The sequence below is a fragment of the Zophobas morio genome, unplaced genomic scaffold (assembly GCF_036711695.1).
Source record: "Zophobas morio isolate AGI-343-1 ecotype UQ-CSIRO unplaced genomic scaffold, CSIRO_AGI_Zmor_V1 ptg000012l, whole genome shotgun sequence".
In the NCBI taxonomy this organism is placed as follows: domain Eukaryota; kingdom Metazoa; phylum Arthropoda; class Insecta; order Coleoptera; family Tenebrionidae; genus Zophobas; species Zophobas morio.
The window spans coordinates 712,786-728,011 of record NW_026972117.1 but is presented as its reverse complement, the minus strand read 5'-3'; the positions used below and the strand labels follow the sequence as shown (position 1 = coordinate 728,011).

The 15,226-nt window shown below is 35.0% G+C and overlaps 1 protein-coding gene across 1 annotated transcript; it reads left to right on the top strand.

The window, feature by feature from the left end:
* The first annotated feature begins 362 nt into the window (after nt 1–362).
* On the top strand, nt 363–10,080 carry LOC135127827 (uncharacterized). The gene is made up of 5 exons (XM_064054468.1): nt 363–444; nt 555–619; nt 3,793–4,129; nt 7,336–8,128; nt 9,970–10,080. Exons 3-5 carry the CDS (start codon nt 4,077–4,079, stop codon nt 10,078–10,080), a joined length of 957 nt encoding a protein of 318 aa, XP_063910538.1. The 5' UTR covers nt 363–444; nt 555–619; nt 3,793–4,076.
* The last annotated feature ends 5,146 nt before the right edge of the window (nt 10,081–15,226 follow it).

Genomic DNA, 15,226 nt, shown 5'->3' with positions numbered 1-15,226 from the left:
AAGAAATTTTATCTTTACTTAAGTTTTAACAAAACATGTGGCCACCTGATTAAGCTCTTACAATCAAAATTACTAAAAATTCCATACTATCTTACGTTGAATGCCAACAAGAGCTCAGCGTGATCCCTCATACAATATAATTTCGACAATAGCAAAACCGCTGTTGTCGAAAAGACAAATTCTTTAAAAAGAAAAATAGTAGACAACAAATCCCAATGCAAGAATGTATTGAAGCTTTAACAAATGGTTTATTCTTATTATGCTGTTAAGCACTGGAATGGACACAATAAATATATATATATTTAACACTGAACAAATGCTATATAATTATTATTAATTACGATGCTATGGTAAACTAACATCTGTCGTTAAATATTTGAGGTTTATTTTTCAAATTGTGTGTTAGCGCCCGCTAATTATTATTTCGGCTGAACACTATTCGAAGTGAGTGTAGTTGCTTTTCTTTTCTTTTCTTTTCTTTAATGAAGCAGTAAAACGGTGTTCGTTTATTCTTTTGACAGATCCATCTCTAGTTGGCAATTTCTGAATTTCAGATCTTGGTCTAGAAAGAGGGCAGGAACATTGCCATATAACACTGCTGTACGGTAACATCATTGAAGTAAGTATATATATTTCATTGGTTTCCTCGTTAATGAATACTGAACCAGAAAGTTTTGATGAAATGGGAAAATTTATAACATGTTTAAGAAAAGCATCAATACGTCAAATTATTTTCCGCTAAAATTTGAATTGTTTAAATACGATGTTTAAAAAGATTAATAAACGAATCAATTTTATTTTTGTTGATTAAATGAATAACGTTTTGTCCAATTTTCCCAAAATTCTGACAACAGACTAGTAGAACTGTTTTTATTTTAATACAGAGACGTTATCGTAGCAAAATAAAATTTGTTTAATAAACTTTTTGTGATTATTCTAAGAAACTAGACGTATTGCAGGTTGTTTTTCTGAGGATATTCTTTACTTTAACTGAACTAATGCAGAGGATTAACCAATGCAGAGACAAGGTCAACTTCGGTTACGATTTAAAATACATAATATAATTTTATGGTATATTAGGTATTAAGAACGGTAAGGGAGGTTTACCTACTTGTGGAAGACAAAAATTTAGAGATTGAGCGCAGTGACAATTTTTCTGAGACCAACAGTAAACCCCTTAACGTTCGTGATGTTTACACAGACAAAGTTCTAGATTTGTATCCAATGTGTAACGTTGAAAGAAATTCATCACACTTCAACGAATCCTGTTTTTAGCTTTCAAAATTAGTACTGCGTTTCACTTAAGCATAAACATTATAATCTTGAATACTCCTACATGGCTAGGATGTCAGAAAAACAGGTAATTGTCAAAATATTTAATTGCAAAATTTTATTTAAACAAAATTAGTGACAGTATGAAATAATAATAATTATTAACGACATAAGGCCGATATTAAGCAACTAACGGGTAAGGAGACAATAAAACATCTCCGCGCTCGTTGATGGCAATATCGGCCGTATGTCGTTCAACAGTTTTCATAATACATACCTTCAAAAGAAAGCATCATTAAAGACCTTGGAGTACTATTTGACATTAATATGACTTTCGTAAATCATATTGAGAGTATTGCCTCTGCTGCTTCTAAGACTTTAGGCTTCATTATGCGAACTGCTAAACTCTTTCATAGTCCACTAGTGTTAAAATCCTTGTATTTTTCTTTTGTTTTATCAAAACTTCAATTTGCTTCCAATATTTGGTCTCCTTATTATATTTGTCACCAGTTAAATCGTTAGCCTTTCGAAGAAGACGACTTGGTGCCAGATTTATTTGGAACATTATACATGGTAGGTTGGACTGCAGTGACATCGTTAATTCGTTTTAAGGTTTCATGTTCCTCGTCCAAATGCTCGTCATGCTGTTATTTTATTACATTTAGAATTCCAATTGCGAGGACGAATTTACTCAGAAAAGCACCCTTATTAACAACCATGTGTCGGGAGGCTAATATATAATTTTTACTTGGATATTGTTCACTAGCAGCGAGTAATTTTATTAAATATTATTAATATTATTTTACTTATATTTATTTATTTATTTTTACTTTCCATGTACAATTTATTATGTAGTTAGTTATTAGTATTGTATCCAGTATTTATTAGTATTTAGGTATGTATATGTGTATTTTTTTATAATTGTCCTGTAAGTGGGTGAAGAACCTGTTGAGGAATAAAGTCATTATTATTATTATTATTAAAAAAAAGAAACTACTTTAGAATTTTTTTTTCATAAATTAAATAATTAGGTCTGTTCCTGGTTGCGCTATTTACAAGCAACTCGCACTTTTTTAATGAAAAATTGCGAGTTGTTTGAGTTATTTTTCATAAAAAAAGTGCGTTTGAAAAGTGTTTTCCAATTTTAACCGTGGAAGGAAAAAGTTCTGCTTGGAGTGCTTGGGTTGCACTTCCCGAAGACATATATGATGAAGCTAACCTAGCAAGTCCAATCTCTACTACCAACAAAGACCAACAAAGATATCAAAAAGAATACGAACATCTTATTTCATGGCGAAAAAGCAAGGAAGCATACGGTGTGAACGAAGAAATTTTGTTAGCATTTGGTCAGATTTGTCTCCTAAATTTGCTTCAAATATTTTGTCGAGTAAAGTACGTTAAAAACAAAATAACTAAATGAAAATGTCGGAATTTCCGGGTACCTGTCAAAACGTCACATGTTAAAGGTCATGATTTCAAGTGTTTGTTTTTAGATATGGAAAATTATTTATCATGCTGAAGAGAAAATCTGAAAATTACAAGCCGAAGTTTTGAACAAATTAACAATATTTTTTTTTTGGAAACTCGTGATAATGTGTTCTTATTAAAAAAAGTCGGAATGGGACTATTTGGCGCGGCCGACTTGAGGCGAGACATTTTGGCGCAGGGACGCTTTAGCGCGAGCTATCTTGGCGCGAGTAGGTGGGTGGATAATATAGACATCATTTATTGTTCGTACTGTAGTTGGCACCCTGTTATTTATGCTAGACAACTAAATACATACGGAATTTCATTCGCACAAATTCCAATGACTAAATGATCCACGAAGCAAGAAGTTCCACGTTTAGGAGTATGTTTGTAATGGGGTGCAGGGAGCGAAGCGCCCGTGTGTCCATTAAAAAGTCGACATTACCCCTCTACACGTTGGTGACTATAAAAAGTTAGATTATGTTAGCAACGGCTGCAATTTATATATCTATTTATATATATACGTATATGTATATTTTTCTTGGTGCCAGTTGATCGGCACCAAAATGGCTTGCGCCAAGTTGGCTTTGTGCCAAAATGTCTCGCGCCAAGTCGGCCGCGCCGAATTGTCCTAGACCGAGAAAAAGTGATATGATTATTTGGGATTTGTGAGACGTGTCGACGAGAAGAGCTCACCCAATTAATGTTTGATGTTCAAAGATTGTCAGTTCCGCTTTTCAATAAAATGTAACTAAAACTGCTGTTGATATTATTTAACAGATTCTGACATAACGATATAGAAAATATTAATGATATGCCTACTTAATAGTTAGGTACCTATTATGAAAAATACGTAACGGCACACGTCCGTGATCACTTTTAACAATATTCGATTCGCGTTTCAAGACGGCTTCCTACGGTTGGCTGGTCTTTAAACCTCTCACTCATATGTGTGCTCGAATTTGTAACGTTAATTATTATTATCATCAATTAGTTGAGATGCAACACCTGATTATTTTATACGTATACGTGGAATGTATATATTTGTTTTAGCTTCAGTTATGGGTAATACGGGAGAGAAATTATAGAGTTTGATTTATAGAGACACTTACATCCGAATAGAAAATGACACCAATATCGATATCGTCGACACAAAGGCCACTAACTACGATTCATTCGATTGGAGACCTGGGCGCCGCCCTGACCAAAAGCTTAACAGATTAACTATCAAATCTCATGACACAGATACAACTTATCTTCCAGTAAGATTTAATGCCACTAATTGCCCATTTACTTTAAAATTGAAGTTTAAAAACAATACTGATGTGGAAGTAAGAATGGTTCAAAAGGAAGTGCTATGGAACGAGACATTCTATGGAAGTCATCGCCAGTATGTACTTAGAGTTTTTAGGATATGTGCTATGCTAGAAATCAAATTCGATATAGACATTGTTCTCAATATTTTCAATATTTTTAATCCATTCAAAGCTAATTAAAAAATGAACATTTCTCGTTAGATTTGAGAAGGCTGTGCCGTACACGGTATGAACACAGGAAAAAAAGCGGTTTTTTTAATATACAATAGGTACATATATTAACAGTATGTACAAGTCATGCCGGTACCGCACTGGCGACAAACAGTGTAGTGTATGAATGGGGGATGTATAAACTGCACTAATAGCCAGGTCCCTTTAATCTCACAGGTAAATTACACTGGGTACTCGACCGATCATTTAGTGGACATCCTGCGGAGTTGCTAATGACGGCTGCCTTATAATGAAATTGAATTTAAGAAAAAAACATGTTTATTTTACAAATATATGTACAAAGACAATTACAGTGACGGTGCGTTATAATGTGAAATCGATTGTAGTATGTATTGTTACGAAATAAACCCATACGCCGCCCCGGTACGACGCCCATGAGTTCCCGAGCTTTCTTTTACGTGAAAGCCTCGAGCGGGTTACCGGAAGTCTCGATTGCGGCGTCCAGAAAACTCTGATGCGGCGTTCTGGATCCATCGAGAGGCAAGCAGGGATTTAAATAGAGGCCACCGTCGGGAACCATGATGCCGCATCGTCCAAGACGACGATACCTATTGGATGCTCCAAAACAAGGGTTGGATAAAGGGGGGGGGGGGGGGTATTGAAAAAAAGACGGGTTTTGTCATTATCGAAATTAAAATAGTGGGCCTCATCTCACTGGGTGACCAGTGCAATTTACCTGTAGGATTAAGTCTGTCTGCACTTGTACTAGTGCAATTTACATGCTACCTGCGTTAACCCTTAGGTTACAAGTGCAATTTTCATATGTACTATGAATGAATACTGAATGATGAATAATGGTCCGGTACCCTTGGTCCTCGCACGCAAAAATGTTTTGAGCCTATGGGCGGATCATTTTTGCCGGTCGTCACCGAGGGAGGCGGTCCAAATCCTCCAAAGGCAGAATTTGTAGGTGGGCTTAAACTACAACGACATTTACGTGTTCACCAAATTCTTACTCTGAATTAGTGTTAATTTTATATGTAAATACCCTATCTAAAATGTTCAGAATATGATGAGTCTATATTTGTGATTTACCATTCCATTTATATTTTTTGGATTTGTTTATACAGGGTGACTCAAAAAAAAAAATGACTGAGTCAATTTATTTTATTGAAGAAATCAATAATTGCAAAACTGAATACTTTGAAATCTTGTCAATTAGTTGGAAACTGAACCCAATTTTTTTGTAATATCTGCAATATATGTGCTATTAGTTTCCGTAATTTATAAAATTAAAAAAAAAACCTGTTCTGATCTAATAAAATCGAGAATATGCCCAAAATCACACTAATATTAGGTCTGATTGTGTCGACCATAGTTATAAAATTCACATTAAAATAAGCCACGGACATTCTACATTTCAAAAAACAAAAAAAAAAAATGTTCAGTTTATAAACTTCATTCATAATTTTGGATTAAAATTTATCAATCATGTTTGAAGCTTTATTTTATTTGTTCCATTTGTTATCCTTTACTACGGTCTCTCTTAGCTTGGGGTGTAACACCGACCGAACGTTCTTCGACCGATAGGATAATTTATTACTTCCGTTATCTTTTTGGTGACAAATTTAATCTTTCAGCCTAGTTAGTGAACTCGTTGTAACCACTGAAATATACAAAGCGTAAATTCTGAAATGGAACGAAAGTCGAAGAATACTTTGAAAGCCACGATCAAAATGTATTTGCTTATCTTCGCCAAAAAATACACGACGTTATCGCAAAATTTGATATGATGAGTCTATACTATACCTGTGATTTATCATTGCAGTAATATTTTTTAGAGTTACTTATATAGGCTGTCTCAAAAATTTAATGATTAAATCAATTTATTTTATCGATTAAATCAGGAATTGCAAAACCAAATGCTTTGAAATCTTGCAGACGTTTTTAAGTTATTGTAAGCATGGTAACTTTTTAATCAAAATGTCTCTGTTATCAACCCCAAAAAATTGACGTCATCTCAAAATTTTGCCTAATGAATTCTATCTAAAATGTGCAAATTATGATAAGTTTTTACTTATAATTTATTATTGCATTCATATTTGTAAGGTTTGCAGGGTGATTCAAAAAAATAATGAATCAGTCAATTTATTTTATTGAATATAAAAAATATTAATGCAGTGATAAATCACGAGTATAAACTTATCATATTTTACACATTTAAGACAGGATTTATTCAGCAATATTTTGAGGTGACGTCATACAATTTTTAGAGGGGATAAGCAAATATATGTTAATTAAAAGTGTATCATGTTTATCATGACTTTAAAACATCTGCAAGATTTCAAAGTATTCGATTTTGCAAATTCAAAATTAAATTGCAAAATATTGTTTTATAATTTTGATTTTTTTTTCCAAACATCTGGATGTTTCGGATAAAAACTCAACACGGAGTCATAAACTACATGTGTAGGACTATGTTACTGTATACAATTTAAAACCCATTTTCTATGCATAAATTTGAAGTGACGTCATCACATTATTGGTGGGGATGATTAGACAAATTTAATAATTTTCCAATATTTATGAAAACAATATCAGTTAACAAAAATGGCACAGTTTTATTATTATGCCAGTTACATGTCACTCAACGACAATATCGTTTTTTTTTTACTTATTTATTATGAACATTTAAGAGTATTTTACTTGAAAAAGTGATGACATTTTTTTACGGAACAATTGGTCGAAAGATGTTAGAAAGCAAAATAATCTAGGTCCGGACAGGGACCATCGTCACTCACGAACAAAAGTGACCATTATTTTATGGGAACAAATACCTGCTAAATCTTCTCCGACAAATTCCGGAGAACTGCTGTGAGCCATAAATATTTCTTACCAATTGTACTACTGTCCGTCTCGTTACTGTCAATACAATTTTATAGGGTAGAATGTAAATTTTGTTGTAGTTTGAGTCTACCTGCAAATTCTGCCCTTGAAGGATTAGGACTGCCTTCCTCGATGACGATCGGCAAAAAACAATTTTTAAGTAATTTGTCTATTCAGACTAAAACTTGTTTATCCAACTTTGTGAATCTTTATGATGTTCCAGACGTACCCGCCACAGTCGAGTCGAAAAATCATCAGGCTACAAAGTCTCTTTAGACGTCGAGGGACGGCGAACGATAGTTAACCTCAGACTATCAAAAGATCAACTTGAGGAGATACGAGCCAAAAATATAAACAAAGAAGGGGAGCACGCACTAAAAAACGACTATCTACACGTTGCTGTTCGCAAGTTTGAAGAAGCTGCGGCTCTGGCCAACACCTCGGAATCTAGAACACAAATATCAAAGAACCTAGTTGAGACCCGTACAAAAATCGCTCGCAAGCTTGTGCAAAAGGCTTTATTTATCGAAACATCTGGTGGAAATCCTGAAGAAGCATCACAGTTGCTTCTGCAAGCGAAAGAAAATTTGGAGAAAGCTAGTGAACTGGACAGTTCTAAACAAACACGCCGGCAATTACAATTCGTCGATTTGAAAATTGACGGTAATACATCGTTTAATAAAGCCGTCGAATTGGAAGAAGAAGCTCTTTCAGTTTTAGAAAACGCTCTGGAGTCAAATGAAACAGAATTTTTTACCGCTACCGCCAAAAAATACAGCGAAGCTTTAAACTTGTACAAAGAAGCGCTGAAAAAATATGAGGAAGCTCAGAAACTAAACGAGGCTAACGTTCAAAACGAAATCGACTTAATATTAAGACAAATAGAGGAACTCCGCGAAAGTGAAGACCACATGGTGAGACTCCATCTCTCACACAATATTAAAAATATCAAAATCGAGAAAACGGATGCTACAAAGCAACAGACTACAAGCCAGACTTACCAGGAACAAACAGATGTACATTTTTAGACTTTTTTTTGAATTGTATACAAAATCAATAAAGTACAGCAAGTGGGTATGTGGACTTATATACTTACCTAGTGTAGAGAATTGTTCCAAAGTTAGTAATGAGCGATAACAAAAAAATCTCTTCTATTAATTATCCCTACACGATTTTTCGACGTAGCGTATGTTTGTTGGTGGTCTCTACAGAATAATCAAAATTCTCTAAATTTTTGTTGTTGGATTATGTTGTTTTAAATGGCAAGTTAGGTAATGTGTCAGATACATGAACATTCTTGCTAGCATTTTCAGATAGCAAGAAGCATATTTCTATTGCAAATTTTTGTTGTGGTAAGTAGGACAGTTTTTCACATTTTTTTTGTTTTCTTTATAAAAAATCTATTCGATAAATAAAGTGTAAAAGTGGCACACTAGACTAGTTGGAAGTAAACGTCGGAATAATTATGTCACATAAATTTTTGTTTGCACAAGTTTTACTTCACACCAGATCTTTTTATTTTTATCAATCTTTGCTAGTTCTTTGTTTTGTACATATTTTGTTGATTAATGTTTGCATTGTCAGATAAGAATTCTTTGCTGTTTCAAATGTCACAAGAGGAAATAGGGGAAATAGTACTTACAACAAAAGTATTATTTTGGCAGATGACATATCCTCTGATAAAGCAGGGGGTGGGTGGGCGGGGCTTCTACTTGGTAAGATCAGACTGATTTTGGCCAATAACTTATCTTCTGGGAAAATAGGGGGCGGATGGGCGGGACTAGTACTTGGCAAGATAAGACTGACTTTGGCAAATCACATAACCCCTGAGAAAACAGGGACGGGTGGGCGGGGCTAGTAATTGGTAAGATAAGACTGATTTTGCCCCTGTAGTGGAGTGCCGTAAGGTTTATACCTCGAAACCTGGTTCCACTGAACGGATTTTTGTTCAATGTGTTTTTAGCACTAAATGCTAAAATGTTCATCCATTTATTTTCGCCGATCTTAATTTTTTTATTATTAAAATAAATAATAATAATTTTTTCGGAGTATTAATTTTCTATTAAAAACTCGAAATTTTTTGCTCTTAAAGTTAGATTTTACCTAGGATAACTAGTACAAATTTGTCCTTGGGCCTCGGGTAAAAAGGCGAGGAAGAGAAGGAATTATAGAGCGACAATAGCAGATATTTAACGTCGTATGCAACATAATATTGTCGTTTTCAAAAATTTCGAGGAAATGACGTTGACATGAAAGTCATTTTCCCATTGCTTTTCATACATCTATCAAAACTTGATTTGGTCATCTTGTCCGAAATTTTTTGGAAATGATTGTGGTACATGTTACAACTAGCGGGTGTTCGATTGAAAAATCACTCTGAGTAGGCATTGGAATATCATTTGACACAATTGTTTACTTTCTTAGAGGGTATGTTTTTTGTCAAAATCAGTCTTACCTTAGCAAGTACTAGTACCGCCCACCCGCCCCTGTTTTCTCAGGGGATATGTGATTTGCCAAATTCAGCCTTATCTTATCAAATACTAGCATCACCCACCCGCCCGCCATTTTCTCAGAGGATGTCATTCGCCAAAATCAGACTTATCTTACCAATTACTATCCCCGCCCACCCACCCCTGTTTTCTCAGGGGATATGTCATTTGCCAAAATCAGTCTCACCTTACCAATTACTAGTCCCGCCCACCCAACCCTGTTTTCTCAGGGGATATGTGATTTGCCAAAGTCAGTCTTATATTACCAAGTACTAGTTAAGCCCACCCGCCCCCTATTTCCTCCTACGATCTCAAATGAAAACGTTGGATTCGTTTATGGTTTATCACCTTTTTGAATCCTTTCGTAGATAAAAATGATCTGCATTCCGAAACCTAGTGCCGAAGTAGGCAACAGACTCGTCAGTAGTACTATCGGTGCCGAAGCGCCTTTTTCCTCTGGTCTGTTCACCATGGACTAGTATGCAAAGATAGCAATGAGCAAGATGAAGCATCCGTTGAGGACGTTGGCGTTGGCTGTAACATTTCTTTAGTTTGCTGTTTGTACGTTTTTGTAGCGATTCACCTTTTGCGAACAGAGTGCTGATCAGAAACGCAAGACTGATTAAACTGAACGCGTAGAGAAAGAAGAACAAGAATAATATGCAACCGTTCGAGTAAACGAATATGGGAGGGTCGAGGTAAGTGTACATGCATAGCAGGAGGACTATGTAGACGGTGTTGAATGACAAAGCTTGGAGGAACCAGCACAGCCACTGCAACCATCCGGGGAGACCCATTATTTTCATCGATTCCTGTAACACACAATGTAGGGATGAGGGTGTGAGACGCGAACAGAGAGACGTCGTACTTTTAATTGTTTCTCTTTTTCTGATGCGACCTTTTTAATTGTAACGAGGTGGTTATAGACGAAGAGACAGATTATGAGTGCAATAAAAGTCGGTTCGGATAGGTTTTTTTCGCCTAGAATCAGTTGTTACATTTGGACTGTTTTATACCTGTATTTAAATTAGCAACCAAAAAAATCATCGTACAATATGGCTGGACGTGGAAAGGAAACAGAAACTATTGTGTTGTTCGTTGGAAAATTTTCAATATAATCAACGTCATGCGCCAAGAAGAACATTATATGACTTTGTAATCTTAAAAACTTCGACTCGTATGCTGAAAATTACAGTGAATAAACCACTTTTCTAGAAATATTTGTTTCCATTTACCAGATTGCCCTGATGTTACTTACATATGAGTACAGACGATCCGAATACCACTTGTCTGAAATGGATATCTTGTGAGGTAGTCTGAAAAGTAATCAATCCAAGAAAATACTGCATAATTACGTTCTTAGTAGGTACCTTATAGTAACTTCCACATCATCAGGGACATCCTTGCTCTCGTTGATTCCGCGCAAATTGTCGCTAAATTCTAAAGCAACATTCAAACCAGCTACGAATTGATTGTCTGTACTGATCTTTTCCGACAACTTTGCTTACGTGTCAAATTCCAAAATCGTTAAATTTTCCCTGGTGCAACTTGACACCATCATTCGGTGCAATAAGGGGCTGGTTGGAGAGTAAGCGATTTGTTTAGAATCGCCTGAAGCGCATCCAGAACTTGTGAAATAGCGCCAGTGAAATTCCTGCGGGTGCCCATAGTAGGTCTCCTTCTCGGAAACACTATAATCTCTTCGGAGAAGATATAGTAAAACTAGTACGGACAGAACGTAAATGATCTTGCCGATTAGAACCCAAGGATGTCGCTTCAGCACGAGCCAGTTTTTCCACATCAGCAGCGCAAATTTTCTTAGCAGCTTTGCCATAGTTCATAAATTTTTGCGAAACAGTTGTGCTCTGACAGTGACATTAGCGGTAGTATTTTGTTTATTATGTCAGTAGTTACTAAATTGTTTATAAGTGCAATGTATATAGGTTCAAGTACATCATAGATGTATTATATGTTGTATAAATACTAATTCTTGAAAAATGCAACCATAGGAACAACAACCAATTTTAACGTAATTTTCGGATACGTCTGTGAGAAGAAATGATCAAAATATTTTCATCCTTACACGAAAATGTGAGAATCTACCTGTATTTGTTGGACTTTGGACTGTATATTTAGCCGAGGGAAGTTCTGTCAAATTAACATTTGACCAACTTTTTCGAAATTTTGTTTAGACAGGAAAGCGTCAAAGTCAATCTAAAATACAGAAATCCGACAAAACTTGTTCTTAGTATTTACCTGTTTCGCACAACGTTCAAAACACTGCATCATCATAAAGAATAATTTTGTTTCTACTATTAGAATTTTAGTAAAATAATAAACAAAGGTACATAATAAAGGACATAAGACAACGAAAGCTTTTTTTGCGACGAACTGGTTTCTTCGAAAGCTAATTTTACCGAATTGCACAAATTGGTATAACACTGGTAACACTTCTTGTTAGTGTGGTTGATGCACATTTTTGGCGGAGTGTACTTGTGGTTAGCGCAACTTCTGTATTCGCTGAACGTACCATCATCTGCAAGTAACTCATTTACCAACGTAGTAAGGGTGTAATTATTATATTTACATTCTTTATGAATACTTGCCATACATACTTGGGTATAGTTTTCGATTCTTTTACATTTTTCTGTATCGACGGGGTTTTGGCACACCTCGTTACAACTATAACATACGGTGGGTTCTTTTTCTTCTTCTTGAGCTAGGCAAAACATCGCAACCAAAACTATATAGCAGAGTTCCACCAATAATTTCATTGTAGAGGCACACAATTGTACTTGACCCTCAGCAGACGTTATATTTAGTAGAAATTTGCAAAGACCACTTTACAAAATGTCAATATGTGTTGACAAATTTTTAAATAAATAAGCTTTCTAGATATTGTACATGCTTTTTTTTCTCTCGTGATGTGTTTATCGCAACAACTAGACTACTTTACTTACGCGCATTTAGTGAGTGATTCGTAAACTTTTAAGAGTACGGAACAATCAACAAATCCCTTTTGTTTTACGGAACTCTAAGTTTAATGCTAAATAACTGCAGCCATTACAGTTTTTTGTAAAATTTTACAATTAACATTTAATTACAACTAGTGAAAACGAGTGAATTTACTGAATATGAAAGCGAAATCAAAGAAGCTTGGAATCTGGGATGTTCGACTCTCATTCCGGTCAAATCGAGAGATCGCTACTAAAACCATGGCCGACTAGTATAAAGATTATGGCCTGTCCAAAGGAATGCCAAAGGTACCATACGTGCTGCCATCTATTAATAATTCAAACACGACAAAAGAATTATTAACACTTTTTGAAAGGCACAAAGGCATTCATACCGAACCAAACCACCATTACACGTTTTGAAGTCCCATAATGTCAAGTCAAATTAAAATTTTGCGAAATTATTAAGTGTAATTATTAATAGATGGCAACACGTATCGTACCTCTTGGACAGGCCATAATCTTTATACTAGTCGGCCATGCTAAAACACATCAAAGTTTTAACGACTGGTGAAAAAAAAAATCTTTACGGTGACAAAAGTGAAGAATTTTCAAAACCATCGACCTCAATCTGTAATCAAGAAAACGTGATGGGTGAAAATTTCGACAATGTTAATGTTGGGCAGGCGCGGATCTAGGGGGGGGGGGCAATGGGTGCAATTGCCCCCCCCCCCCTGATACAGGACCGAGGTACTTTATTTTGACCAAGTTCAAAATTTTGAAATCGCTTTTCATTTTGTAAATACAGTACAACCTCATGCATGTGTGTATGGAATATTTTGAAATTTTTAAAAATTGCTATATTTCAATGCACTGAATTAATTAACTAATTCTGGAAAAAAGGTAGAAGTTATCGAAGAAATGATGATCTACAAGAAAAAGTATTTAGTTAAATTTCGAAAATCGTCGAAAATGGGTCGAAATTTGCATGAGGAAAATTTCATTTTTGAAAAAGTTTCCTAGAAATTCTGAAAACATTCAGGGATATATGTATGTCCCTACGTGCTGATTCCAAAAATATAGCATGTTAATGGTAATCGAGTAATATTTTCGGAAAATTTGGTGTGAAATTCGATTTTTTGGAAATTTTTAAAAATCGAACTATTTCAACTGGATGAATCTGAAAAAATGGTTTAAGTTATCGAAGAAATGAAGCCAGAAGTGACTTCTGAGGCCCAAAATCTACAAGAAAATGTATTTAGTTAAATTTCGAAAATCGTCGAGAATGGGTCGAAATTTGTATAATGGAGGTAATACATAATGGAAAATTTAATTTTTGAAAAATTCATCAAAAAATTCTGAAAAAATTCAGGGTATAGATCCCGGCGTGTTGATTCCAAAAAGATAGCGTGTTTATGGTCACGGAGTAATATTTTTTTAGAATGTATCTATTATCCATTGTTGCTTAAGAATTCTTTAATTTTGTTTAATAAAATTAAGGTTTATTTCTTGAAGTTTGTTTTCAACTGTGTATGAAGTTGTTATTCAATTCCCTTTTTTGATTTTTGGGAAAATCGCTGATCCGAACAAATCATTAATTCGAACACATCTTTTTCCCAATTAATTCGGATTATCGAGGTTCTACTGTACACTATACGTGTAACGAAAACAACCAAATGTCACCCATGTTATGTGAAAATGAGTATACTAGCTAAAATTTTATAATTTTTTTTTTAGAACGAATTTCTGGGAGATAGGTAAAATCGCACAAAAATTGCCCCCCCCTTAACGAAATCCTGTATCCGCGCCTGATGTTGGGACAAGTCCACTAATGTCGCACGAGTTTCCAGATAATGCTAATATCTTGTCTTTAGCGTCTGTTTTCCAAAATAAGCTTCCTTTGGCAATTTGGCAGTGTTATAATTGTACCTTCAACATTTATCTCCAGAAATAAGTTATAAATACCTATTTGTTACTTAATTATTGTAATAATTGATTCATTTTGAATAAAATTACTTACTGTTCTAGAACACCAAAAATACTTACCGTCGAGTTGATCGTTAACAAGCAGTAAACACCACGTACTGTCTTAGACACAGGCATGGTAAACAATCAAATAGAGCTCAATCGCGCAAAAAAGTGTACCTAATGTTCTAAAGTGTCCCCAAAGGATGGTGAGAACGCTACCAAAATCCATAAACGAATGGATCCCGATGGCTAGAAAAAACAGGAAAAACAAAAACGTCAAAGAAACTGAAGTTGAAGGAAAGAACAGAAGCAAGAAGATGCCACGAGTGAAAAAGTAAAAAACGAAATTTGAAGACGAATTCGAATAGAGTAAAGAGAAAGACAAGACCGAAAAAATTCGAAAGTTTTAAGTTAGATTTTTAATATCCCCAATTTTATATCGTGATCACTCCCTGAGCGTAAGCTAAGCGAGTATCGTAATCGAGTTCATCGGACAATTGGCAACTTTCATATTTTCGTGATGTCTCTCCGCAAGAGTACAGAGAAAATGGTCTCCTGGTTCCGTATGCCTATCTGTTTGTTTGTCCGGATTTTTATTAGACAGATGATCTCCGAAACTACCACACCGATTGGTCTGAAATTTTTGGAGTTTTAACTCCTTTCTTGTCGTATTATAGAACACGTATACGCGCCGGAATAATTT

Bases quoted from the DNA above. Each gene is read 5' to 3' on its own strand.
- LOC135127827 (XM_064054468.1), top strand. From the start codon at position 4,077: ATGGTTCAAAAGGAAGTGCTATGGAACGAGACATTCTATGGAAGTCAT. The intron at 4,130-7,335 runs GTATGTACTTAG...ATGATGTTCCAG, and splicing joins TTCTATGGAAGTCATCGCCA to ACGTACCCGCCACAGTCGAG. The intron at 8,129-9,969 runs GTACATTTTTAG...ATCCTTTCGTAG, and splicing joins CTTACCAGGAACAAACAGAT to ATAAAAATGATCTGCATTCC.